General features: G+C 38.9%; 1 protein-coding gene across 1 annotated transcript; it reads right to left on the bottom strand.

Annotated features, from left to right (window-relative positions):
• On the bottom strand, positions 1-25,915 carry LOC106883009 (cytochrome P450 4V2). The gene is made up of 12 exons (XM_089352133.1): positions 25,714-25,915; positions 23,807-23,919; positions 20,800-20,885; positions 17,709-17,899; positions 16,051-16,123; positions 14,704-14,830; positions 7,320-7,499; positions 6,840-6,942; positions 5,047-5,111; positions 3,275-3,341; positions 1,900-2,076; positions 1-713 (listed from the first exon to the last, which is right to left on the bottom strand). Exons 1-12 carry the CDS (start codon positions 25,868-25,870, stop codon positions 556-558), a joined length of 1,497 nt encoding a protein of 498 aa, XP_089208259.1. The 5' UTR covers positions 25,871-25,915; the 3' UTR covers positions 1-555.
• Between the last annotated feature and the right edge of the window lie 575 nt (positions 25,916-26,490).

The raw sequence follows: 26,490 nt of genomic DNA on the forward strand, positions 1-26,490 counted from the left end.
TGGGTACTTTAAACACAGCTTTATTGACTATAGTATATTATTTAAATATTTAAGCAAGAGTTAGTAGGTAAAGGGCATGAGATTGTGTGGCACTCGTGAGAGTCAGAAAAAGTAGTAATAATAAACTGAGAAGTTAGGTCTGCAATCGAGATATGAGTCAAGATTCAAATTACGTGTCCAAACTATTATATTGAACGATAATGTCTCCAGCTTGACTGTAAACAGGTGGGACCGTATAATACATTTTTTTAAAAATTATACTACATGAAAGCTGAGTGAGTTTACTGGCCTTGGTTAGTACAAACTCTAAGGTTTCATTCACATGAACTCATTTCCAAGAAAGAGAATATAATTTTGAATATTTTACTGAATGACATTTTGAATATTGGAAGTCACATATCAACGTCTCACAAGCCTGTATGTATGTTTATCTCAGCACGATTAACCTTCTATATCTTGATTATTGATAATTTCTAAACAGTGTTAAAACAAGAAAAAATAGTTTTACATCAAAATAGCATCTCAAGGCGTTCCAGGTGTATTTGATTACAACAATTATCGATGGGTTAATTTGACACGAATGCTATTAAAAGGTTTGAGTACCAATTCTGAAGAGGGTTCAAGTTCTTCTCTCTTTTGTGTTGTTTCAAGATTAAATCTCTGGACGATATGTGATAATATGATTTTCTCTTCTATCGTAGCAAATCTTTGTCCTGAAATCACAGAGAAAAAAAATCATTTTTTAGTGTATTTTCAATCCATTGACGCATAGCAAAATTCCCCATGTAGCTTGTAGTATCGTCGATCAGTTTTATTTAATGTATATTATAAGAAATACATTATCTAATCACATTTTAAGTTGTTAACGTAGAACAACACTGAAATAGATGCCATCTATTAATTTTCTTATAATGTTCACACAATATATATATGGAATAAAATATATCCTTAACAGAGTCTATTCATCTTTTTTTTTTCCTTGTTTACTGTTGAAGGATATAAAAAAGATAATATTTGTATTGAGTTGTCTCAGCTCAACCCCGTTTCACTCTGCTATTATCCTTTATTAATGGCTGTGAACTAACTGTTATTTCGAGCGGATAAACTCGTTGCCTCGTAATAGTATATATATATATATATATATATATATATATATATATGAATATTTCGTCTGTCTTCACGTTCTGAGTTCAAATTCCACCGAGGTCGACTTTACCTTTCATCCCTTCGAGGTCGATAAATTAAGTACCAGTTGCGTACTGGGATCGATCCAATTGACTGGCCCCTCCCCCAAAATTTTGGACCTTGTGCCTAGATTAGAATAGAAATGTTAGCACGCCGAGCGAAATGCTTTGCGGTATTTCGTCTGTCTTTACGTTCTGAGTTCAAATTCAGCTGAGGTCGACTTTAGCTTTCATCCGTTCGGGGTCGATAAATTAAGTACCAGCTGCGTAAATTAAGTACCAGTTGCGTACCTAGTGTTGAAAGGATAATTGTAATAAACGTTTCTAACATAGACACAAAGCCTAAAATTTGGGAAAGGGTTGTAAGTTGATGCTATTGCCCCAAGTACGTGGTTGGTAATTTATAAGCAAAGTCGGCCTCGTCGGAATTTGAGCTGAGAACGTAAAAACAGACGAAATACCGCTAAGCATTTCGCCCGGCGTGCTGACGTTTCTGCCAGCTCGCCTCCTTAACCAGAGTAGAATATTGTTATACTTCCTTTAGGTTTTCAATTTCATTTCAAAGATAAGGACAGAGGAAATGCCTCGCCGCCTTAATAATAATAATAATAATAATGATAATGATGATGATGATGATGATGATAAAAATAATAATAACAATAATAATAACAATAATAATAACAACAACAACAACAATGCGTGAATAAAATCTTACCTATACAATTACGAGGTCCTGCCGAAAATGGTATGAAGGCGTAGGGATGAATGTTGTTATCTTCTGTAAGAAATCTATCAGGGTCAAATCTATCCGGATCAGGGAAGTTTTTGGGGTCTCTATGCAGAGCAGAAATCATTATTGTGATTTGTGTACCTTTCTTTACTTCATATGGACCTGGCAAAAATAATCCCAACAATTTAAGTTTCAGTCACTCTCATAGACAGATGTATAGTCTTTGCAGTTATTTTTTATTAGACAGCAATGGGTGGGACAGCCATGTAAAACTGTAAAGCTATTTTAGGTGGAATGCGTAAGAATGTATTATTAGAGATCAAGATAAAATACCATTTTACAGGCGCACTTCTAGAAGCATTGCAGAGAAACTAGATGAACATTTGAGACAATATGAGGACAAAAACTATCCTCCAAACTCTGCCAACTTGCCAAACAGCAACATGGAGGAACAATGTGTCGACTTGACATCCGCATTTTATCAAAAAAGCCGAAGGACCCAACACTCAGACAAATACAAGAGTGCGTCCTCATAAATGAAACATCCTCACTACTAAATAGGAGATATACGTAGAAGGTAGTGATACTCCAATACCCACAGTTTATTTGTTATTAGGCTGTTATGTTGACGTATGTATGAATGCATATATACACACACACACACACACACATATATATATATATACATATATATATATATATATATATATATATATATATATATATATATATAAGTAGGCAAATAGATTTGTAAGTAAAGAGATAGGTAAGTAGATAGATGGGTACACAGGTAATACGGATAGACAAGCATACACACACACATACTAAAAAGAAGACTGAAACACATGACCATATACACACACGCACACTTCACACACACACATGCGCAGAAACAAACATACAAAAAGAACGCACATATATACACGATAGACATATATATATATACATATATATATACTATACATGAATGCCTCACGCTAAGAGGGACTCTAAGATCAGGCTACCATAATAAACACATTTTTACCGAACGCGAGGAAATGCAACTCTCAAAGCTAGCCCCCTAAAAACAGACTAAACTATAGATCATGATTTCGTAATTATTGCAGTAATATGCACCTTTTACTCATCAGTTCAGTATGGTCAAGACACATAAAAAAAAAAAAAGATCAACATACCAGACGAACACTTCATATATTCAGCATAGTACATAGAAGATTGTTTATCCCTATATATCTATACATCTAAGACAGAAAAGTGTCATTTGTGACAGATTTGGTTATTATTTTTAACATGTCTAATAATCATGCATAAGCCATCGCAGTGTTGAACTAAGCTGTTGAGATATTAGTAGTATACTCACCAATTTTGAAATCCTCAGCAGCCACTCGTCCGATATTAGGAACTGATGGATAAAGCCGTTGAACTTCCTTGAAGAAACATTAGAATCATTATTATTATTATTATGAAAGAGCAGTGCATGCCATCAAAGTGACACTGGAGTACAATAATACGAAGCCCAATATACCCATCATGACTACCTGTCTGATAAGGGTACACACGGCACATGATCACAACCATATGTGCGCGACATGGTGATCTCATATCAAGATAAACAACGCATGACCTTGCAGTTAGAATTTTCTTCAGGTCGAGTAGTCCATCCCGCTCAAAAGGTCCCCTGAATAAGGTTTGTTTAAGGATGATGAACGAAACACCGATGTTTCCAGAGGTGAATTATCCAAACCCTAAAGAATTCCTCTCAACACATGGCTATGATGCTTCCCCAGTATTTCTGCTCGTGATTAAAGATGCACATATCGTCAGCCACCCAGGGACATGCTCAATTGGTTACGGTCAAGCAATTGACAAGTAAATCTGTGGCATTGAGCAGAATATTTGCTATAGCCCATTTTTTTTTATATTAAGACATAACAATGTACATGGTAACACTTTCAATCAGTTAAGATGAGAAGCCATGAGAGCCAGTGTCTCTTATTATCATTATTACTATCATCATCATCGTCGTCGTCGTCGTCGTTATGTGAGGACGCCTAATGGTTAGGTTGTTGCACTTACGATCACGAGATCACGGTTTCAATTCCTAAACCGGGTGTTGTGTTGTGTTCTTGAGCAAAACACTTTATCTCATGTTGCTCTATGGTGACTTCGGCACATGACGTGTGCTGCAATGCGAACCTGTTCAGGCAACATCGATTTGATGGAGGGAGTGAGCTGATGTGTGACAGGAACATTTGATCACTATAAACAAATCAGTGTTCGGCTAAATCTGAACGCTCATTCGACGTCTTCGACGAGAGAATATTTCATTATGAATTCACATTATTTACATTGGACGGATATGTGTTCTCATCTTGTTTGTTGTTACCACAACGTTTCCGTTGATTTACTCTCCAGCCTTCATAAGGTGTCCTGGTAGAATTTTGAACCCAGCCCTGGGTTCTCATTCCAAAGGTATTTTTTTGCTGATATTATTATTATTATTATTATTATTACTATTATTATTATTTATTTATTTATTTATTTAAGGCACTGCCTGGAATTGAACTTGGAATCTTAGATTAGTAACCCGCGCTTTCAATCATTACGCTATATACCCACGGGCATATAACGTAATGGCTAAGAGCGCAGGCTACTAACCCAAGATTCCAAATTCAATTCCATGTAATGCCTTGAATAAATAATAATAATAATAATGATGATGAAATTTGATACAAAATTGTCATAACTTGAATGATTTAAAAGGCTACTTAATTTTAACGCATCATAATATAATAAAATATTGAATATTACCGTATTTGGTGGTATGTAAGGTAAACATCTTTTGCCAAAAGAATGTCTTTAAAAAATCGCCCCGGGTCCTATAAACGTAGTGGGACTCCCGTACGCTTTAATGTAGTAAAACCTTTTTTTCGTAATACGTGCTACTGGGACTGGGGTGCGTCTAACATGCCCGTATGTCATTAAAGCTATCGATTACGGTACTTCCATGTTTTGTTTTACTGCTTATCAATGAAAGATGAAAACTTGATTAATTTGACAAAATGGTAATCGCATATAACAAATATGTTTAACTTCTTTTATGTTATAATTATTCGTAAAATTTCTCTTTACCTTGATAACACATTCCAGATAAACTAGTTTCTTAAGGTTGGTCAGTGTAGGTTCTTCATTTTCATCTTGAATAAAAAAAATATATTTTATTTTGACAAACAGAGAACTTTATGGCAACGTATCAAGTAATTTCTAGGGCATGAAATCGGAGATTATTTTCAGTTTTGTATATTCGCTGTTGACCTACAAAAAATTGTTCTAGTTTTTGTCATGCAAAGAGCGTAAAAGCAATACCTACTTTCATAATTTGATAGTAATTTTATTCTGGCAGAGAAATAATGTAATCCATCTCTTTATAATTGCCTTTTTTATTGTAGGCTTTATCTCTCAATCTAATTCTTCCCTTCTTTCGTATTTCCTTTTACAGGGGTCATACTTTTGGGTTGCTTTGCTTTGAAACTCAACTGTACCGAGCTTCTCAGCTCATCCAGTATGTGCAGGGTTTTCATCAGTGTGTTCTCAAAAAAAATGCCGACAATGCTACACCGTACACGCAAATGTATCGTTTGGGAGCGGATGTTCAATATGAGTGAAGAGATTTGACAAGTGTATGAGTATAGATGTGTAGGCTAGCGATGGCTCTTGGAGCGTGTAATCGCTCGGCGAGTGGTATGAAAGCATGTTGGTGGGGAGGAGACAACGGACGTATGTGTGAAAGGGAAAAAAGATAGAGAAGAAAATGAGATAGAAGGGTAATGTGAAGGGTATGATAGACGAATGCAAATGTATGACAAAATTACATAGGAGTGTGAAATTTTTAACTAAGAGTGAAGATTTGGACTAAAATGTGAAAATGTGAGAACAAGAGGGAAAATCTATAAATACTTTAAAGACAGGAAAATCTGAAAAACTTGTAAAAACAACATACAATTGGCAAAAGGACCAGAGGGTTTCGTAGAATGTCAAAAGAATGGTAAGAAACTGGTAGATCCCACACAGGGGAGAAGATAACTGTAGCGAAAAGCTAGTAAAATACTCGGAGGAGAAATAGCCATGTTGATAAGGTTCAATTCTAGAAGTGACATACGTAGTGTAAAAGAAAAATTACAGTATAATCAAACTTGCTTATTTTGAAAATCAGTTTTGTGCAATTTTTCAGTCATCCTCTGATAAAAACCTTAACTGAAGATGAACTCCAACCGTAATCCCTAACCCTTAAATATACACCTTAATTTTAATCAGTAACACTTGCCGTAAAACCTAACCCTTAAACCGAAATGAGCCACCTAATTGCTCAGTACACACCACCACTATTCTCCCCACCCCAACCCGTCAACAGCCGTTTCACGAGCTTGCCAATCTAATCCTTGTACTCTTCGCGTGCCGGAAAAGACGAGTTTAATTTTCAAGACGAGTTCAGCCTATGAGAGCCGACTAAATTAAAGTGCAGACAGCTTACTTTATCATTGTTTGTTTACCTAACGAACTATGTTCGATTCGATCTGGATGACCCACTGTCATTGTCACAAGTCTGTATATATATATATATATATATATATATATAAAAGATAATAAGAGTGAAAAACTATATATATATATATATGTATATATATATATATATATATATATATATATATATATATATATATATATATATATATATATATATATATATATGTATATCGGAAACCCAGTTGGTATATGTCAGACAGTTAGCAATTACAATTTCGATTCCCCCACTAGCACATAGGAGCGAGCATTTCCAGGAAGAAGAAGAAGAAGAAGAAGATGGTCATGATGATGTTGATGATGATGATGATGAATAGTAAGGCTAGAGTTTGTACACAACTCACCATAGAAATCATCGACTTCTTTCTGTAACTTCTTTTGTACATCTGGATTAGCGGCTATGAAGTATAATGTCCATGTAATTCCTGCTGCCGTTGTATCATGGCCCTGGAAGGACAATATAAATATTTCATTTTATTGGATACTTGACAGGTTTAGAATATCGGAGATATAGTAAAATGAGTTTACGCACTGAAATGATGCTTTTTGCTGCACATGATCTGCGTCGCACATTTTAAAAAAAGACGGTTTAAGGTTTTAGAAAATTCATGTTTATGTTATGCGTCGAGACAATGTATTATTCTTTTATTCTTTTATTCTTTTACTTGTTTCAGCCATGCAGCTGAGTTCATAGTGGGGCACCACCGTGTTATTTATGATTTTAATTCTAAAGATAGTTAATGATTACAAAATATATATAATATTAATATCTCATCTCAGATGAGTGGCCATTTAATGAATGTTAATGTTTTAAATAAATTCACCTCGAACATAAATGTGTCCACCTCTTCTCTCAACATCGTTTTGTCTATTTCCCCTTCATGCAATTTGTCAAGGAGAGTATCTAAGAAACTCATTTTTTTCTTTCCGTACGTCCCATCATCTTCATTGTCGGAGTTTTTCTTCAAGTTTTCTAGATAGAGTTCCTTGCGTTCTTTAATCATCTACAATAAAAATAAACTTCATAAGTGGTAAACGACAAAGAGATATGAAAAATAAAACCAAAAACAGGTGGAGACGCAGTCGTTTAGTTAAGGTATTCATTTCGCGAATGCATGCTTCTGGATTCAATCCCTCTGTAAGGCTGCCTGATTTGTGTTTTAGCCTTTTATCGTTCCTTAAATAATGTGTAACACTTAATAAATGCAAATTGTGTTCAATCGCATCCCATTTAGCCACACACACACATACACACACAAATACAGACATACACATACACACACACATATATATATGTATGTATATATATATGAATACGTGTATTTATATATACGCATGTAGGTATGTAACTAGACAGATAGATAAATAGCTAGATAGATAGATAGATAGATAGATAGATAGATAGATAGATTAAGCCACGCAGGGCCGAACACAGAGGAGAAATACAATGTAGAAATTTTCTTTTCAAAACCGATTATGAGGGATCGAAAACGTTTTATGATATGTACACAAGAGATAACAAAGTATCGTTTTAACAAACGAAGCTCCCAAAAGGGGAAGAAAGTAAAGCACTGACTAGGGTTATCTGTAGAAAGAAAACCTACAAAAAAACCCACCGTACCCTCGGAAAAAGACCACGCGAGCAAAGTGTCCTTTTGTTCTATAGGTTCATGCTCAAAGTGGGACCGTCATTAATGCGTATCATCCTTGCTACATTTACCCACCTTTCACTGAAATTTACATTAGACAAAACTTTCGTCTCTACTCTCACCTTTCTTTTCAAGTAACACTTATCAAAACTATGATGAATCGCAAGACATTTAGTCACGCACGCAAAACATACACGCACACATACACACACACAAATACACATACATATATGCATAGGTATATTTATATATGTATATATACATGCAGGTATGTAAGAATCTTGCTAGCTTAGCTAGATAGATAGGTTTCTTTATTAGCCACACAGGGCTCAACACAGAGGGGACAAAATACAAATGTAGAGTTTTTTTCTTTTCGAGGGGGGCGAAAACAAAGCAGAAAAAAAAAACAAAAGTCGGGACAACGATGAAAAAAAAACATCGCAAAACGTTTGGGGTATTTACAAAAAATACGAAATAATACAGAAAATTCCCAATAAATGGGGAGGTTATCCGTGGAAAGAAAAACCTACGAAAAGACCACGGTAACCTCGGTCCTTAGTGTCACAGTTTGTTAAATAAAATTTCTTTTATTTATGTAAGAAACGTAAGTAACTCTCTGTTTACAAAATTTTAAAACGTTTTATAGAATTATGGTCAAGGTGGCTTCGTCATTTATACGTGCCATTCTTGCTACATGTATCCATCTTTTTTCGAAACATTTGCTGAACAACACTTGCCTCTCTACTCTCACCTTCCTTTTCAAGTGATACTTGAAAAAGTTGATGAGAGATTGACCAGAGAGGAAAGTATTTGTCTCTAATCCTTTCAGACGCGTCCACCAGATGCATTCTTTCGCCATAGCCACAAGTACGATAAATACAGCTCTTCCTTCCCGTTTAAAGGAAGGAGGCGTGACGATATTGACGATAGACTCGGTTGATAAACCGACTCGTCCCACACGCGACAGCAGTCGTTCGACATAAGCCCACAGCTCCGAAATGGTTGGACACCGCACGAGTGCGTGCAGAACGGTTTCATCGCTCTGACCGCATCTCGGGCAGGTCGGCCCCGCATTTCGCGAGCCGTGTCTATAGAGCTTATCCCGAACGGGTAGCGCCTCTCGGTAACACTGCCAGGCCAGGGATCTCTGGAAGTTGTCCATAGGTCCCGGCCCGAAAGTCGTCCTGAACAGGCGGGTCAGGTATTCCTCGTCGACGCCCAGGTTCGCCCCGAGATCGTCGTCGTACCTGCCCTCCACTAATCCCCTATAGAATGACTTCGTTGTGATGCAGCCGTTCAAGGTCGACCCGGGACGGCAAAGTTGTTGCAGAGCAACGCGACACTCACGGTGCCATTCGCCATTCCTCGGCCTCTTTTTGATCCACGACTGCAGCTCGGTCATGGAGACGAGCTGCGGGAAAGCGCGTCGCACAAACGGCGACCACACCTGCTCACCGTCGTCTACGTAGAGCCGGAGATGTCGCAGTCTCAGCGCATGTCTGCGCATCATCAACCACGGCATGCCCAGCCCTCCTTTCAGCGAGTGTTGGCAACAAACGGATCGCCTCACCATCGGAACGCTTCCTTTCCACAAAAAGCGGAAGGAGATGCGCTCCATTTCGGTGATGGCGCGATCGGGACAAGGTACGACGGTCAGGCGGTATTCGATGACGGACGCGATGTACGCGTTCGCCACCTCCGCCCGACCTTTTAGGGACAGCTTCCTCTCGGACCATTGCCGGCAGAGAGTGGCCACCCTACTCGTTATCTCGTCCCAGTTCTTCTCCGTTTGCAGGTCCGGACCGAACCAGACTCCGAGCAACTTGACCGGACCGTCCGTCCAGCGTCCCACTACTGAGGCGCTGCCGGACGGTATGGGCTTGCTTCTCCAGGTGCCGAGCAGCAAACCCACCGACTTATCCCGGTTGATTTTCGCTCCCGTCACCGCTTCGTAGTCTTTCAGCGTCTCGCCGACAAGCTCGATGTGCTCGTGGCTAGACGCTATGACGGTGACGTCGTCCGCGTATGCCGACACGCTCGTCCCGCACCCCAGTTCTCGCGGGATGCCCCTCAGCGTCGCCAGCTTCCGCAGTAGTGGCTCGAGAGTCAATACATACAGGAGCGGCGACAGGGGGCATCCCTGACGAACCGAACGTGCAATGTCGAAGGGTCCCGATAGACGTCCATTGACGCGAACAACCGAACGGATGCCTGTGTACAAGGCAGCCATCCAGCCGCGGAAAACGGGACCGAAGCCGGCCGCTTCGAGGACGGCCTCCAAGTATCGATGGTCTACCCTATCGAAAGCTTTGGATTGATCCAAATTGATCAGGGCCCCACCCATGCCAGGTTCCTTAACTACCCTCTCTATGATGTAGCGCATCAGATGGAGGTTGTCATGGATGCTCCGGCCCGGCACGGCGCACGTCTGCTCCGTGCCGACCAGTTTCTCGATGACAAGCGCCAACCGCATGGCTAACACCTTGGCCAAAATTTTCATGTCTGCTTTGAGCAGAGTGATGGGCCTAAAGTTATCTATGGCGTCCCCCTTTTTTGGATCTTTCTTCAGCAGCGTTACCGCTCCTCGGCTCACAAAACCGGGAATGCTCCCGTTCTGCTGCCAGTTGCAGTACACGGCCGCCAAGACGTCTCCAAACAAGTCTGGCATACAGTTGTAAAGCTCGTAGGGCAGACCATCCAAACCCGGAGATTTGTCCGTCGAGCAACCCACCATCGCGTCCCTCACCTCCTCCGCCGTGATGACCCCTTCGCAGCACTCCGCCTCTCTTGCCGAGAGTCGTGGCAAGCTGTGCAGGTAGGCACTAAAGTCCACCCTGCCTTCTCGCTCGCCACTCCTCCCGAACAGTCGGGCAAAATGCCGCTGAAACGCCGCACACATCTTGCTCGGCTCGAGCAATTCGCGCCCCTGTTCGTCTACCAGAGAACGGATGGTGGCTCTGTTACCCCGCTGCGCCTCCGCCACCCGGGCCTCTCGTGCGGCTCCAACACCTTCATTCCTCAGAGCACGCATCCTTGCCCTGACAGCACACCCTTCGTGTTTATCATTGAAGTGTTGGTCGAGGGCCAACCTCGCCACTAAAACGTCGGATGCGATGCCACTTCGCAATGCCTCTTCTAACTTTATCACTAGCAACCCCTCTACTCTGTTCCTCTCTACAGCTAGTGCCCTGCTATACCTTATTGCTTCCGCCCTTACTGCTCTCTTGAGGGCAAACCACCATTTGTTGTTGACGATGGCTCCCGTCAAAGCCCTCTTTACTAACGTGCTAATCCGGTCTCTGAAAACCTGTCTCGACGGGAAAGACGCGTTTAGTTTCCAGTAACCGGGACCCTGCCTATGTGCCTTATCTAAGTCTAGCGTACACGTCACAAGTTTGTGATCCGTGTAGCTGACTATGTGGAACTGTGGACATCCTAAACTATCTCTATCTCTTGTCCTACACACTATCCTATCTAGATACGATCTCGACGACCCAATGCGGTTGCTCCAAGTCCACGTTGGCACATTTGGGTGGTCGAGTCGGTACCTGTCAGACAACTGGAAGCGTCTGAGCAGGTCTATGAGGCCTTTGCATCCCCTTCTAGTTTTGTCACTCCCCACGTAGTCTAGATGCGTGTCCAAGGTAGCATTCCAATCCCCCACTAAAAGTAAGGGACGAGACGTTCCCAGGAATACTTCTAGACGTCGAAAGAAATCCGACCGACCTGTTAAAGGAGGCACATAAACTGCCAGCAACCGAAAAGCGCCTCCATCGCTGCCGTCCACATCTAGGACAACCAGTCTACCCTCCGGGTCCGTAAATATCGTCTTTACTTGGAGATTCAGACTCTTGCGAAAAAGAACCGCTGTGCCACTACCGCCCATCCCCGGCAGACAGGGAGAAAAATAAATGTTAAACTGTCCGCCAAACATGGACTTTAGGGCCCGTGGTTCATGGAGTCTGGTCTCACTAATGGCTATGATATCCAAATTGTGTGACTTGATGTCATTTAAGAGGTACCCTTGTTTCCAAGGCGACCCCAAGCCACGCACGTTCACACAGCCAAACTTCACCATGATTCTATTTATACGCGTGCTTTAAAGCACAAAACAAAAGAACGGAGTGTTACTTACCGTTAGAAAGTTTTGTTTCCTCCTTGGATTTTTCACCAAGGAGGCTTTTGTACAATTTCTTGCACAAATATTTCTGGAATCCCCCTACCGAGTTGGAGTAGAGGGATTTTATTGTGTTGTGTAATGCTGGTGTTACATGAATAATTTTAATGTGTTTTGGCGGTGTTGTACGTGGGTGGTTGTTGGTTTTGATATCGTTATTTGTGATGTTTGTTTTAGAGTTGATGTAATTCATCAACTCTGTGTTTGTACTGTCTATTGCTGTTAGCATTGTTTTTTTTTATATTACTATTGGTGTTAGTAGTATTTTCGGGAGATGTGAATCTCCCTGCTTTGTTTGTGTTTGCATTTTGTTTTGTTTTCTTCTTACTGCGCTTCCTCTTTCCTTTCGTAGCTATTTTCCACTCCTCCCCACTCTCTTCATCGGATGATGGGAGATCTGAGGAGTCAGAAAGAGGTAACGGCAAATTTTGTGCGTCTGTGTGTGTTTCTGTGAGTGTTTGTGTTGCTGTTTTTATTGATGTTGGCTGCTTGTTATTTGTGTGTGGTGTATGTGATATGGGGGAGGAAGAGGCAGTCTTGGAATTTTCTTTTTTTTCTTCTGTTGTTGCAGTTTCTGTTGTCTTTTCTGTTGTGGTTATTGCTGATATTTCTGTTGTTGTTTTTTGTGTTGCTGGTGGTGTTGGTAGTAAGGTTTTTCTGTTGGGGGTATTTGGTAGTTGCTTCTGTTGTTGTTGTTGTTGTTGTTGTTGTTGTTGTTTTTGTTTAGCGGCCAGAGGGCAGTCCTTTTTCAGATGTGCTTCGCTGTTGCATAGGTAACAGCGAGGTCGCCTGCCCTCTACCACCACATACAGCTTGTGGTCCTCTGCCAATCTAATGTTTGGAGGAATTTTCTGTGAAGCCTCCTCCGTGATGTGGAGAAGGATTTCCAGATTTTTCCCTCCCCAGTTCTTTTCCTCTCCGACCGTAATCTCCAAAATATTTGCCTCCTCCATTTCCAGGCATACGGCCGATATCAGCCATTGGGTGTCCACCTCCGATGGCACATTTTTTATTATAACTTTGGTCACTCTCTGTCCTAGATAACTCGGTATCATTACCAAGTCATCTGTGCGGAGAGAGAGTGTCGAAAATTGTTTAGCTAAATTTTCATCCAGAAATCTCACTTGCACCGTTCCAAATTTTCTTCCCCAGGTGACATGATTTTGATAAGGCCAAATTTTTCTAAGACAAACTTCAATTTTATCTGTGCTAACATTTTCTACACGTCTGGTTTTTGTGTTTACCAGTTTATAAATGATGCACTTTTTGTTTTTCATTTCTATATCTTTTGGTATGTTTATTCTGACATCATCTCCTTCTTTCGTAAGAAGGGATTTTGTGTCTTTTATTTGTTTTTGTGTGAATGTCACTATTGTTCTTTTTTCCTTTAGAGCATTTGCGAAATTTGTTTTTGTTGTGCTGGCGGACATGTTCTTCTGGATATTTTTGTTTATGTTGGTGTATGTACTGCCTCGTTCAAAGGTGGTGGTAGTGGCAGCAGAGTTTGTTCAACAGGTGATGGTGTCATTGCTGACGGCCGATAACTTTACGTCCTTGTTGGTGCTGTTGTTGTTGTTGTTGTCGTTGTTGTCGTTGTTGTTGTCGTTGTTCTTGGTGGTGGTGATGATGGCGTCAGCAGCAATGGTGCTTACGTCAGAGACATTTGTGACTGTTTTCACGCATGGTTTTGTAACCTTGGTTACAGTTTTGTTTTTGTTGTTGGTGTTGGTGGTGGTGGTGGTGGTGAGAGGGCTGTTAGTAGCTGTAATCACCGTCTTTGTGACGTTTACAGCAACTGCGTTCCTGTCACTGTATGAGCACGCGCTATTCTGTTCTTTTTTCTCTTCTGGCATCTGAAGCCTCGGGAAATCCTTGTCAAAAGAACAAGACAAGCGTTCCAAAATTATGTTTCTCGACATTTTTCAAATGTCAAGAAGGAAATTTTTGTATTTTGCTAGGGCCGAAACTGCCCCTGGGAGCCAATTCCTGCCCTTGAAAATACACACAAATGAAGCCTAGGTGCTTCGCAACAAAATTATTTAAAAATTCCAACAAAATGTGGACAATAAAAGGTCAAATAAAAGTTTACCTTCGCAGCCGATGTGACAGCACGTCCGTGAGAAGAGATAGATAGATAGATAGATAGATAGATAGATAGATAGATAGATAGGTAGGTAGGTAGGTAGGTAGGTAGATACATACATACATACATACATATACGATATAATACTGACCAGCCGAAACTTATTACTGAGATGATATAATCAACAAAATCGTGTATGTTCAGCACCAGTATGGCCACAAAGCAATGCAATAAAATGGAAAAGGACACAAAATATGAACACAATATGCAAGTGACAGAACTGTACATAATTTACTTACCTTATCGGTAAAATCGTGAAGGACTTTTAAACATTTGGCTGCTTCTTTCCCCATAGGATGCACATTGAAGATAAGATTTGGCCATAACCACGGAGATTGTAGTTGATAACTAATGATATCAGATATCCTACAATATTCCATAAATTTAATTATTAATTTATTTTCTTATCAATAAAACTAAAAAGTTTTGCTTGTTCACATTACTGAATCTTCCGTAAGTTTCAATGATTAGTCATACATTAATTTTATCAACAGGAACATCTATTAATTGAACCATGATATATAATAATAATAATAATAATAATAATAATAATAATAATAATAATAATAATAATAACAGGGAATAAATCCAAAACGTACAGGGAAAAATTCACGTGATATATTTCGTAAGTATTACGTTTAAATTTTAGTCGAACAGCAATTCTTCCATAAGATAAGTTATGGTTTTATTTTAAGAAATATTGTTAAATGTTTTTTGATTATTTATTTATTTATTGTTAAAAACAAGTATTTTTTAATATATTTATTTGATATTTATTATAAGTTACAATACGTACATTGATTTTATTATTATTATTATTATTATTATTATTATTATTATTATTATTATTATTATTATTATTATTATTTTATTTTAGACCTGACGTGTGACTATATTTTTGAATAGATTTAATTATAGATCGATTTGATTATTAATTGAATTATTAATCGAATTGGCTTTATTAGTTATCTATTTGAAAATATAGCCAAGAAACGTGCGTAGTCATTTTTATACATTTTACTTATTATTCTTTTAAGTACTTTATTGATTTTTAGAATAAGATATATATATATATATATATATATATATAGAAGAGGCAGACTATATCATATGCAAGTGCAATTCTAGGTTAGATATAACATGACATGGCATGTGATTGAGTTAGACTTTCAAATGCAAATATTGTCCATGTCACTGACTTACGAACAGTTTTTGTCATCTTAATTTCAGTTAAGATCTCTACAATTATCTATTTCAACCCATCCACTTGAGAATGTTTGTACTCGTCTCCCCTTTTGATGAAAAATCACGAGGTTACGCGTGTCTGTGCGAGATTTCGAAATAAATTCGCAAGTCGAGGGAGTCAACGTATTTGTGTATGTATGCGTTTGTGTAGATATGTTCTTGTGTGTTCGTAAATAACGAAAAAAGTTCCTGGAGCAGTTAAACTATTTGAAAGAAAATACGGTCATTAATGTATGACACTGCTGGGTGGTTTGTCAATGGAACCCAATGACCTACATTCTTGTTTATCTGATTAAATATCTTAGAATTATATAAAAAAATATGTGATTACCGTCACATACCTTTTAACACTTTGAACGTATTCTGAATTCCCATCTTCATCTTGTGCATTCATGCAATGACCCATGGCAGTCTCTGACATAATAATAATAATAATAATAATAATAATAATAATAATAATAATAATAATAACATCAATAATAATAATAATAATAATAATAATAATAATAATAATAATAATAATAATAATAATAAATATACAACAGACGCTATGACAATGTGGCAAGAATGATCTATTGGGAGCTCTGTGAAAACCACGGCCTACAAAGCGCTAAGATGTGTTATGAGCAAATTTCAGAAGGGGGCAGTGAGAATGAGAACTGGAAAATCCTATTGGGATGTAATGATCCAGTGTGATCACCGAGGTCACAGGTAGTCTAGTACTCATTGAAATTTATTTCTATTTTCCAAATAAAATTAATATATTTTAATTGTGTATCATCTCCATCACTCGCACAACACCTGTAAACGCGCTCGACATCTGACCGTCTCCCTCCTCAACCACCATACACACAAAAGAAATGAAAAATGAATTAAATAATACCCATATTATTCAACCCAATGATAACAAACGGGATGTACGTACATTAAACTTGCTTCATAAAAAGTACAAAAAACTAAACGTGCAAAACCATTTTACACCAAGAATGAACGGACCGGTACCCTACGAAAATCATGACCATCAAAATAAAGAGCCGGGCGCTATTCCTCACGTCCCGCAAATAAGATCAAAAAAGCATAAAAGGACACGTGGGGAATATAAAATTACAGGACAAGGTATACCTGAGGTAAAAGAACAGCTAAGGCAAGATATCCCCGCCAAAGCACAAAGACTCCGCCGGTATGAGAAACGCCAACGTTTCTTTGAACAAAACAAACAGTTCAAATCCAGCCCCAAAAGATTCTAACAAGAACTTAGCAAAAATAAAATATACATCAATGCAGCACCAACAGCAGAAGAAGTGGAAGAATTTTGGAAAGAAATATAGTCGGTGAAAGAACAAACTCAGAAAAGATCATTCAAAGCAACAAACACAGCACGTGAACAACATCTTGCATTCGATCAATAAGTCATGACCATTTATTTGCATGGTCAACAGAATTTTCGAATTCTTAACAACATGTTTTCGATACCGGAAATGTATGTTTTGAAAAATTTTAGCATTTGATATCTTATTCTGAAATTTTATGTTGTAGACATAACGTAGACATCCAATGTAAAAGGTTTCATATGTGTCACGTAGGGAGTTGATTTTTCTGCCCCACACAAAAGTGTATTCAAAGTACAAGATACGTATACTTTAATTTTAGCTTTTAAACCGTGTTCATCTCCTAAACTCTAGGAAAGTTTCTCAAAAGCATTCGTAGCCTTAGATACTCTAACATTGACTTCATCATCACGGGTACTCTTAGAGTTTACTGTATTTCAAGATATTCAAATGACCTGACACATTTGAGCGTATTAGTGTCAGTCATCACAATTGTATCTTGAGTATGTCTTGAGCTTTGGGTAGAATAGAACTTCAGTCTTCTTAATGCTGAAAGTCAGCCCAAATACACGAACTGCCGTAGCAAACCTGTCGTCCATTTCCTGAATTCCTTTAAATGTATGAGATATCAAAGCATTATCATAAAGTAACAGCAATTAGCTCTCACTTACCTGTTATAATATCCAATGTACAATTTACAATAAACGGGATAATATTGAATTCGCCCTTATCGACCATTTCGCTCAGTTTATCACCCAAAATATTGGACTGATTTCGCATTACGGTAAGGAAATTGTTTAAAATGTTATAATGGAAGGATGGCGTCAACATCTTTCTCGATTTAAACCATCTGGGTCCTGAACTAAAAGTAGAATTAAGTAATGATAATTTAATATCATTTCTTTCATGATAATTAAAGAAATGTCAATTTAGAAGAAGCGAAATAACAACTGGAAAAACTAATCCTAAAGGTGTTGCTGAATCTTTTATTGTTGTTGTTGTTGTCGTCGTTCTTATTGGTACTATTGCTATTTAGGCTGATTGTCATTCATGCCCATGTAGGCTTATGATCAAACAGTATGTATACCAAACACTTACAGCCACTGCAGAAATAGTGCAATCTGGATCACGTTATCACGTTTAAAATGTTTGACTTGAACCTAAATATTTTCCTGTTGCAAAGATGCTACTCAATCGCACAATCTTCTAGAAATATCAGATTTGACCATTTCGGAAATCTGCAGAAATTAGTGTAATTATGGACGACTGACCCAAACATCCAGATTCCCTTAAGGGGAGTAGGCACCCCATTTATGTGCCACATATCTTTGATGTTCTCTGTATTCAAGCGCCAAAACAAATTTCTTCTTTTTAAGAAAAGGTTGAATTAAAATGTGAAGACATACGAGGGGTGTTCATTAAAGATTTCCTCTGACCCACTTCCAGTTATTGCAGGAAACGAAACTTGTACAGCTATAATCATACATGTTTCTACATGTCACATTGTAAATTGCAGCTTTCCACTAGTATTCGTTTGTTATTTAAGGTTGCTGAAGTGGACTAAAGTGTTATAATAGTAGCTGTTGAATGCAGATCAGTGACCAGTTTCTTATACTTGAAAGGTCGTACACCAAAAGAGACATTTGATAAGATGAAAGAAGTTTATGGTGACGATGTACGCTCATACGACGTAGTCAATCATTGGCATGACCAGATCACATGTAGTCGGACATCGGTGGAAACTGCTCCTGTATCCGAACGACCACATTCCGTCATTCATGACGACACCATCCATAAAGTGGAAGCCGCCATTTTAGAGTATCCCCTCATAAATATTCGGCAACTAGCCCAAAGAGGTAAAGATAAGTGTAGGGTCCGTGGCAAAAATCATTCATGACCATTTACACATGCGAACGTTGTCTGCACAATAGGTCCCCTGAATGCTCTGTTCTTTCAGAAGCAGGAACGAGCCATTTGAACCAAGGCTCATTTGGCAATGTGCCAAGAAAACGAAGAGGAATATTTCGGCAGAATTACCACACACGATGACACATGGATCCATCATTATTTATATATATATATATATATATATATATATATATATATATATATATATATATATATATATATATATATTAAAAACTATGATCTTATGATCGTAAGTGTAATATTTTGATTACTCGCCCACGCACCTTGACAAATCACAACCTAAAATTTATAAAAATAATAAAAGCCGTAGAAAACTGTAAAACTGGATATATAGAATAAAAAAGAAAACAAGTTGATAAAAATTATAACAGTTCCTGCAGTCTACTAGAGCCAGTTTAACACCGCATAAGCAACATTAACAATACAGGAATTGTTTGCACCCATTTTTAATATTTTTATTCTGTTATAGAAGACTCAATATATAATTTGAAAATACAAATAACGTATTATTAGCCATTCTGATTAATTAGAAATACGAGGTGGTATCAAAACGTTCCCGGACTAGTTATGTTTATTAAAGACATTATGTATTTACCTAAGTTTTAACATCATCTCCTTCGAAATAGTCACCTTGCACAGCAATACACAGGTCCCAGCGTTCCAGCTACTTTGGGAATCCAGCCTCGGAAGTCGTTTTCCGTAAGCGAGTCGTGGACCGTCTGCGATTCGCTCTGGATCTTGATAACGATGTTAAAACGGTGACCTTTGAGCTGCTTTTTCGTCTTTGGAAGAGACGGAAGTCCGTAGGCGCTAAATCTGGCGAATAAGGCGACGGAGTGAGGAATGCTCTGTGAGTGAGGAATGCTCTGTGACAAAGTGCATTGTCCTTGAGAAGAACCCAATTCTTCGCACTCCACAGATCCGGTAACTTTCGCCGAATTTCCTTCCTCAAACACTTCAAAATGTCCCAATAAAACTCTCACTTGGTGGTCTGGCCTTTGGAGACGAATTCTCGATGCACAATACCGCAGATGTCGAAAAATACGATGAGGATGCTCTTGATTGAGTTGCGGCTCTGTCGTGCCTTCTTCGGTCGTGGAAATGAAGGGCTCTTCCATTGTGACGGCTGCTGCTTCGTCTCAGAGTTGTATCTGTAGCTTCAACACTCGTCAGTGGTGATGATCTTCGACACGGGGGATGGGTCATCAGCGGCACGCTGTCGAAGATCGTGACAAACTTCAACGCGATGTTCTTTCTGCTAAGTGGTCAGGAGGCGGGGGACAAAATTGGCAGAAACGAGCCACATGTTCAATTCAGAGGTTCAATTTACCTGCATGGAACCATAGGAAAGACCAGCAACATCAACAATGTTGTTAATTGTCCTCCAACGATCCTCATGTACAAGCTGATGCATTTTCTCTATATTTCCAGGGATGGTGCTCTTTGGAGGTCTTCCAGTTTGCTCATCGTTTTCCAGGGACTTCTTCCGCTTTGGAAGTGACCGTGCCAATCGAAACATTGCGTACGACCCATTGCCTAGTCACCGTAAGCTTTTCAAAGCATGCTGAATGTCTCTCTAGCAGACATCCCAATTGTAACTCAAAATTTCCCCTTGGTTCTCTGGCTACAGCATACACGTGATTACAAAAACACAAATTTCACAATTTGCAAAGTAAACCAAGCGATGTCATTCGACACACTGCTTCATGAAGGTCACTGCTAACTCTCACCGCACACGCAACCGTTTCCTGTCATTTATTGGTATGCTATAGACCTAGTACTGGACGTTTTTGATACCACCTCGTATTTTCAAATAAATTGTCAAATACATACCTAGTTAGCAAACCATTTCCTAACCACGGGTGTAAAAATGCGTAGAAAAAATTTTTTTCCATGTGTTTCGTGTTGCCAATTACGCTCTGAATGAAAATAAATTAATGTAAATTAAATCAATAAAAATAGAAACAAGAATGTTTTGAAAGTAGCAACTAGAATATTTATTGCAGAAATCAGCTTATATAATTTAATAGCAGAATAAATAATCATTTCTACTCTAGGCCCAATGCCCGAAATTTTGCGGGAGGGAGCCAGTCGATTAGATCGACCTCAGTACGCAACTGGTACTTAATTTATCCACCCTAAAAGGATCAAAGGCAAAGTCGATGCCGGCGAAATTTGAACTCAGAACGCTGTCTCTACTAGCACATGTGTGTGTATGTGTGTGTGTATGTGTGTGTGTGTGGTCCGAGAATTCATTTCTTCTCCTGGATGAATATTTGAACCATTAACGCCGGTGTAGAATGTGGCTAACGAGGCCAATTCTCGCACAGAACACTCGAATGCATTGGCCACAAGTGAATGTCAGATGCATCTCCTCCTCTTTTCCTATTCTTTCTCTTTCAAACAATATTATTTTATTGTTTATCTTTTGTCGGTAATCGGGACTGTTGGTTGCGGTCGTCTCCAAAACCAAGCGGGTGAACATGGTCGGCTTCTTCCTCTTTTCTCAGTTTCCAGTTCGCTGGAGAGGGTTTGACAAGGAAATCTTTCATCATTCATCTTGGTGACATGGCAGTCCCACAGAAGACGATGTTTGATGATTAGTAATCCGGTGTTCTGGTTATTCGCTCTTTCTATCACGAGGTTATTGGAGATATAGTCAAACCACTAGATGTTCAAGAGAGAGCGAGGTTTCAGCTGATGAAAGCGTTCAAGCTTTTTGATGTAGCGACAATACCAAGTCCAAGTTTCACAACCATATCAGAGTGTGGATATGACAACAGCTTGAAGACTATAATCTTTGTCTTGAAAGTTAGGTCTTTGATTTTGAAAATTATGATCTATTAGTTTACCGAAAGCTGAGTAAGCCACTCCGATCGAGAAGGTGACAGTGATTTGATCGAGGGTTCATCCAAGTCAGACTAAGTTGTTATATCCAATGGACAATATTCCAATATAAAAGCTAATGGGAAATGTTATAAAAATGTGCCAAACAAAAGTACATGACAATGATCACGCCACAATTATCTGCAATATGCCTGTTCAAACTGACAAAGAAATCATAGATAATCATTCAGATATAATAATCAAAGATTGAGAAAGAAACAGCTGCTTACTGATAGATATTACAATCTCTTCTGACAAAAATATTGACCACAATGAAGTGGGAAAAGTACAAAAATCTAGAAATAGAAGTATTTAAGATTTGGGGCATGAAGGTGAAAACAATGCCTTTACTAGTCGCCTCTTCTAGTTTGCTAACTAATTCTCTCTCTAATCTGTTTCTTTCTATTGCTAACTCTTTGCTAAACTCTATCGATTCTACTCTACTTGGCCTCTGTAGGGCTATCCACCACCGGTTGTTGACAATTGCTTCCGTCAACTGCCGCTTAGCTAGTTCCCCAATCCGGTCCCTGTAGTCTTTGCGCGCTGGAAAAGACGCGTTCAACTTCCAATAACCGGGTCCCTGTCTACGTGTCCTATCTAAGTCAACTGCGCAGATCACAAATTTGTGGTACGTGTAGCCGACCAATTTGAGTTGTAGACACCTTATTCTATCCTTATCCGCTGACCTAAGAAATGCTCTATCTAGATACAATCTCGATAACTCATTGTGATTGTTCTATGTCCACACTGGCACATCAGGGAAATCCAATCGATACCTGTCAGACAGCTGGGAATTTCAGAGCAGGTTTTCGAGGCTTTTATATCCCCTTCTTCTATGTACAAGACTCGCACAGTCCTTCCACCAGCCCAAAATACTATTCCAGTCCTCCATTAGTACTAAAGTGCGAGACGTTCCCAGGAATTTTCTAGACGCCTGAAGAAATCTGGACTCCTAACCCATCGGACCATACACGGCCACCAATCTAAAGGTACCACCTTCACCGCCATTTACATCTAGGACCAACAACCTACTGTCTGGGTCCAAGAAGATTGCCCTTACTTTGAGACCTAAGGATTTTCGGAATAGCACTGCTACACAGCCCCCACACCCGACAGACCACAAGACGAGAATACTTGGTAATCTTCGAAAGTGGATGCAAAAGCATGTTCCTCAGCAATTCTCGCCTCACTAATTGCTGTCATATATAAGATTAGGGACCTGAGAACGTTGAGCAGGTGACCCTGCTTCCAAGCCAAATCCAGGCCCCGAACATTTACACAACCAACTCTAAGTGTAGATATTTAACTTAGAGGAAAGAAATGGAGTAACATACGTTGGTCTTCAGGGATAACTGTTACCGTAATCTTCTTTTTGTGAATGCGTTTGTAAAAATGGGTTGTCTTGTGATGAAGGTGTTGATGTTGGTGTTGATTTGTTTTGAAATTGGTGTCATGACGAATTTTGGTATTTAATGCCATGTCTTAGGGTCTTCAATTTGGACAGGTCTCATAGGAAGGAGGCAGATGCGAGGTAATAGTTTTGTTCCCACCTTAAGGAGTTGGTAGTAACAGTGGAGACCTTCGTGCTTTCTCCACCGCAGGGCAAAAAGCTTTGAGGTGGTTCGAAATTCCCACAAACAAAACACTTCTGTTTATTTCCTTCTATAGAAGCTGGCATCTGTTCGCATTTCCCGAAACAGAAAAAAAAATCAGCTATACGTTTTATTTCCTCAGGAGAAACTAGTATCTGGAATTCCATAGGAATTCCAGTCCTGCTGTTGGGTGGACTTCACCTCCACAATCTCCTACTACTACTTGCTGCTACTTCTGTAGATACAGCAAGAATTAATTCTTGTATGTTAGTAAATTAATGACCCACTTAGTGCATTCATGTATACATGAAGAATCAATTCTCTCCAATAACAACCGCATAAATTATTATTAAATCCCTTACCTGTACATATTCATCTTTGAAAACAAAAACAGAAGGCTGGATACCTGACCAGAAGCAAAGTAGGCCATTTTCTCGAAATTCTTCAAAGCATTTCATTATCCTCTTAAAACAGTCTGAAATAGATTTGATTAATAGATTTTCCCTAGAAAACTCGAAAGCTGATGACAACAATTTCCATACATCCTTATAAATTTTTTGTCTTATACTTGTTTCATCACTGGATGCGGCCATGTTGGGGCACCGACTTAGAGGATTTTAGTTGAATAAATCGACTGCATTGTATACATTTTTTAAAGCCTGATATTTATTATAATGGTCTCTTTTGCCAAAGCTGCAGGGACGTAAACAAATACACACACACACACATTTATATATATATATATATATATATATATATATATATATATATATATATATATATATATATACGACCGGCCTCCTTCAGTTTCCGTCAAAGCTTTGTTCGGTCAGAGAGTATAATAGAGGACACTTGCCCAAGGTGCTATACAGTGGAACTGAATCCGAAACCATGTGATAGGAAAACAAACTTACCAAAATAAATCTAATCCATTTAAATTTAGTTTTTTTTTATTATGCAAAAGATTCGCTATAGTGGTCTTTGCAGGGCTTCGATGTTAAAACTCCGTAAATATTCTTTTCTACTCTCAGCACAAAGCCCGAAATTTTGGAGGATCGGGCCAGTCGATTAGATCGACCCCGGTACGCAACTAGTACCTAATTTATCGACCCTGAAAGGATGAAAGGCAAAGTCGACCTCCGTGGAATTTGAACTCAGAACGTAAAGACAGACGAAATACCTCTAAGCATTTCGTTCGAGGTGCTAACGATTCTGCCAGCTCGTCGCCCTAACACTCTGTAAATATTTATTCCTTTATTGCTCACAGGGAGCTAAACATAGAGGGAACAAACAAGGACAGACAAAGGGATTAAGTCGATTACTTCGACCCCAGTGCGTAACTGATACTTAATTTATCGACCCCGAAAGGATGAAAGGTAAAGTTGACCTCGGCGGAATTTGAACTCAGAACGTAACGGCAGACGAAATACCGCTAAGCATTTCGCCCGACGTGCTAACGATTCTGCCAGCTCGCCGCCTTGAGACTCTGTAAATATTGAGACTCTGTAAATATTGAGACACTGGTGTATCATGTGAAGCTTTTGAAGATGGTATGCGATTAGCTAATTTAGAATATCAGAGAGTGTGGTAGTAGCAGGATAACAGGCAAAGAGATGAGACAGCGAGTCCCTGGTGCAACCACACACCATTCTCTGAAGACACTGCTACACAGTTATTCTTATTTAACTACTTTGTTATCAACCCGCCTGAAACTGCACCTGATTTCATAAAACTGCACCTGGTTCAGTTATAAACTAACGTAAATTAAAACTCTCCATCAAAATTTCATGTTTATGTATTTTCTAAATATCAGCGAAATAATGAGAAATTTAACATAACTTGCCTACAAAGCTGCTTCCATAACAACAGTTCTCCAATATTGATTTCATCATAGGACATCTGACTTACGGATGAACTGGGACAAAACAACAGCTGGATCATCAGTGTCATTTATAAATTCTCATTATAGAATTTTAGAGAATGAACTATTTTTCGCTTACTGATGCCGAATCGGTATATAGAAACATGAGGAACAAGAAATAGCAGCCGAACCTCGCTGAATATCAAACCTGTTGCCTTTTAGAAAAGCGTATTAGTAAAAAAAAACTGGTAAGTTTATTTCGTGAGTAACATTGAATTAGATCAAGTCAGTGGTGATTTGAATTAAGCAATAATTACATAAACACATCCGTCGTTTACAAAGAGAGAAGTAAGTTTACACATTTAGTTTTATGGATATATTCGGTAAGTTATAATGAGACTCACTAACCTCTATTATTTCCGTGTACTTTAGGTATATCGCCGATTAGATGCCAACTCTTCATGCATGGTAAGTTTTTGCAATCTGACAATGATTTCGAATAACTTCGTAGAACACGAAAAGTAAACCAGACAACAATAAGCAATAGAACACCAGCAACCAGCATTTTGACAGCCTCACTTCTCACAATCGAGTAAAACTGGCAAGATTGTAAAAATCGAGGTCACAATCTATCTATGTATATGTACTTTTAATATAACTATCTAGTTACAGCAGCCAAAATAAACAAGTCGCAATTATATCGGGTTATTCCATAGATAATGCGTCTTTTTCAATTGTGTGAACTAAAAGTCGGAGCGGAACGGGATAAACTACCTGCATCAACCTTGTACATACTCTTAGTGCAAGTTTTGAAGAGTGCAGTTCGATTTAAACAATAATTTTTAAAAACCTGCAATGGAAGTAACAAAAGAGCATATTAAGCATATTTTGCTCTATGAGTTCAATAAAGGCAACAACGCAACGGAATGTGCGAGGAACATTAATGCAGCATATGAGAATCGGACAATATGCATAAGCTAGTGTGAACGGTGGTTCCAGAAATTCCGAGCCGGAAACTGCAGCCTAGATGACGAACCACGTTCTGGAAGATCTGTAGAGCACGATAAGGACGTCCTGCAAAACCTGGTGGAACAAAATCCCATCGTGTCTGTTGAGGAACTTGCAGAGAAGTTTGGATTTGGTCTTTCAACCATTCATCGACACCAGCGCCAGAAGTAAAAACCA

Source organism: Octopus bimaculoides, chromosome 5 (assembly GCF_046866305.1).
Source record: "Octopus bimaculoides isolate indiv1 chromosome 5, ASM4686630v1, whole genome shotgun sequence".
NCBI lineage: Eukaryota > Metazoa > Mollusca > Cephalopoda > Octopoda > Octopodidae > Octopus > Octopus bimaculoides.

Excerpts from the sequence above, each read along its gene's own strand:
- LOC106883009 (XM_089352133.1), bottom strand. The coding sequence starts at position 25,870 with ATGCTGGTTGCTGGTGTTCTATTGCTTATTGTTGTCTGGTTTACTTTT. Across the intron at positions 7,500-14,703 it reads TTCACGATTTTACCGATAAG|ATGATTAAAGAACGCAAGGA; the intron begins GTAAGTAAATTA and ends TTTTTATTGTAG. Across the intron at positions 714-1,899 it reads AGGACCTCGTAATTGTATAG|GACAAAGATTTGCTACGATA; the intron begins GTAAGATTTTAT and ends CTGTGATTTCAG.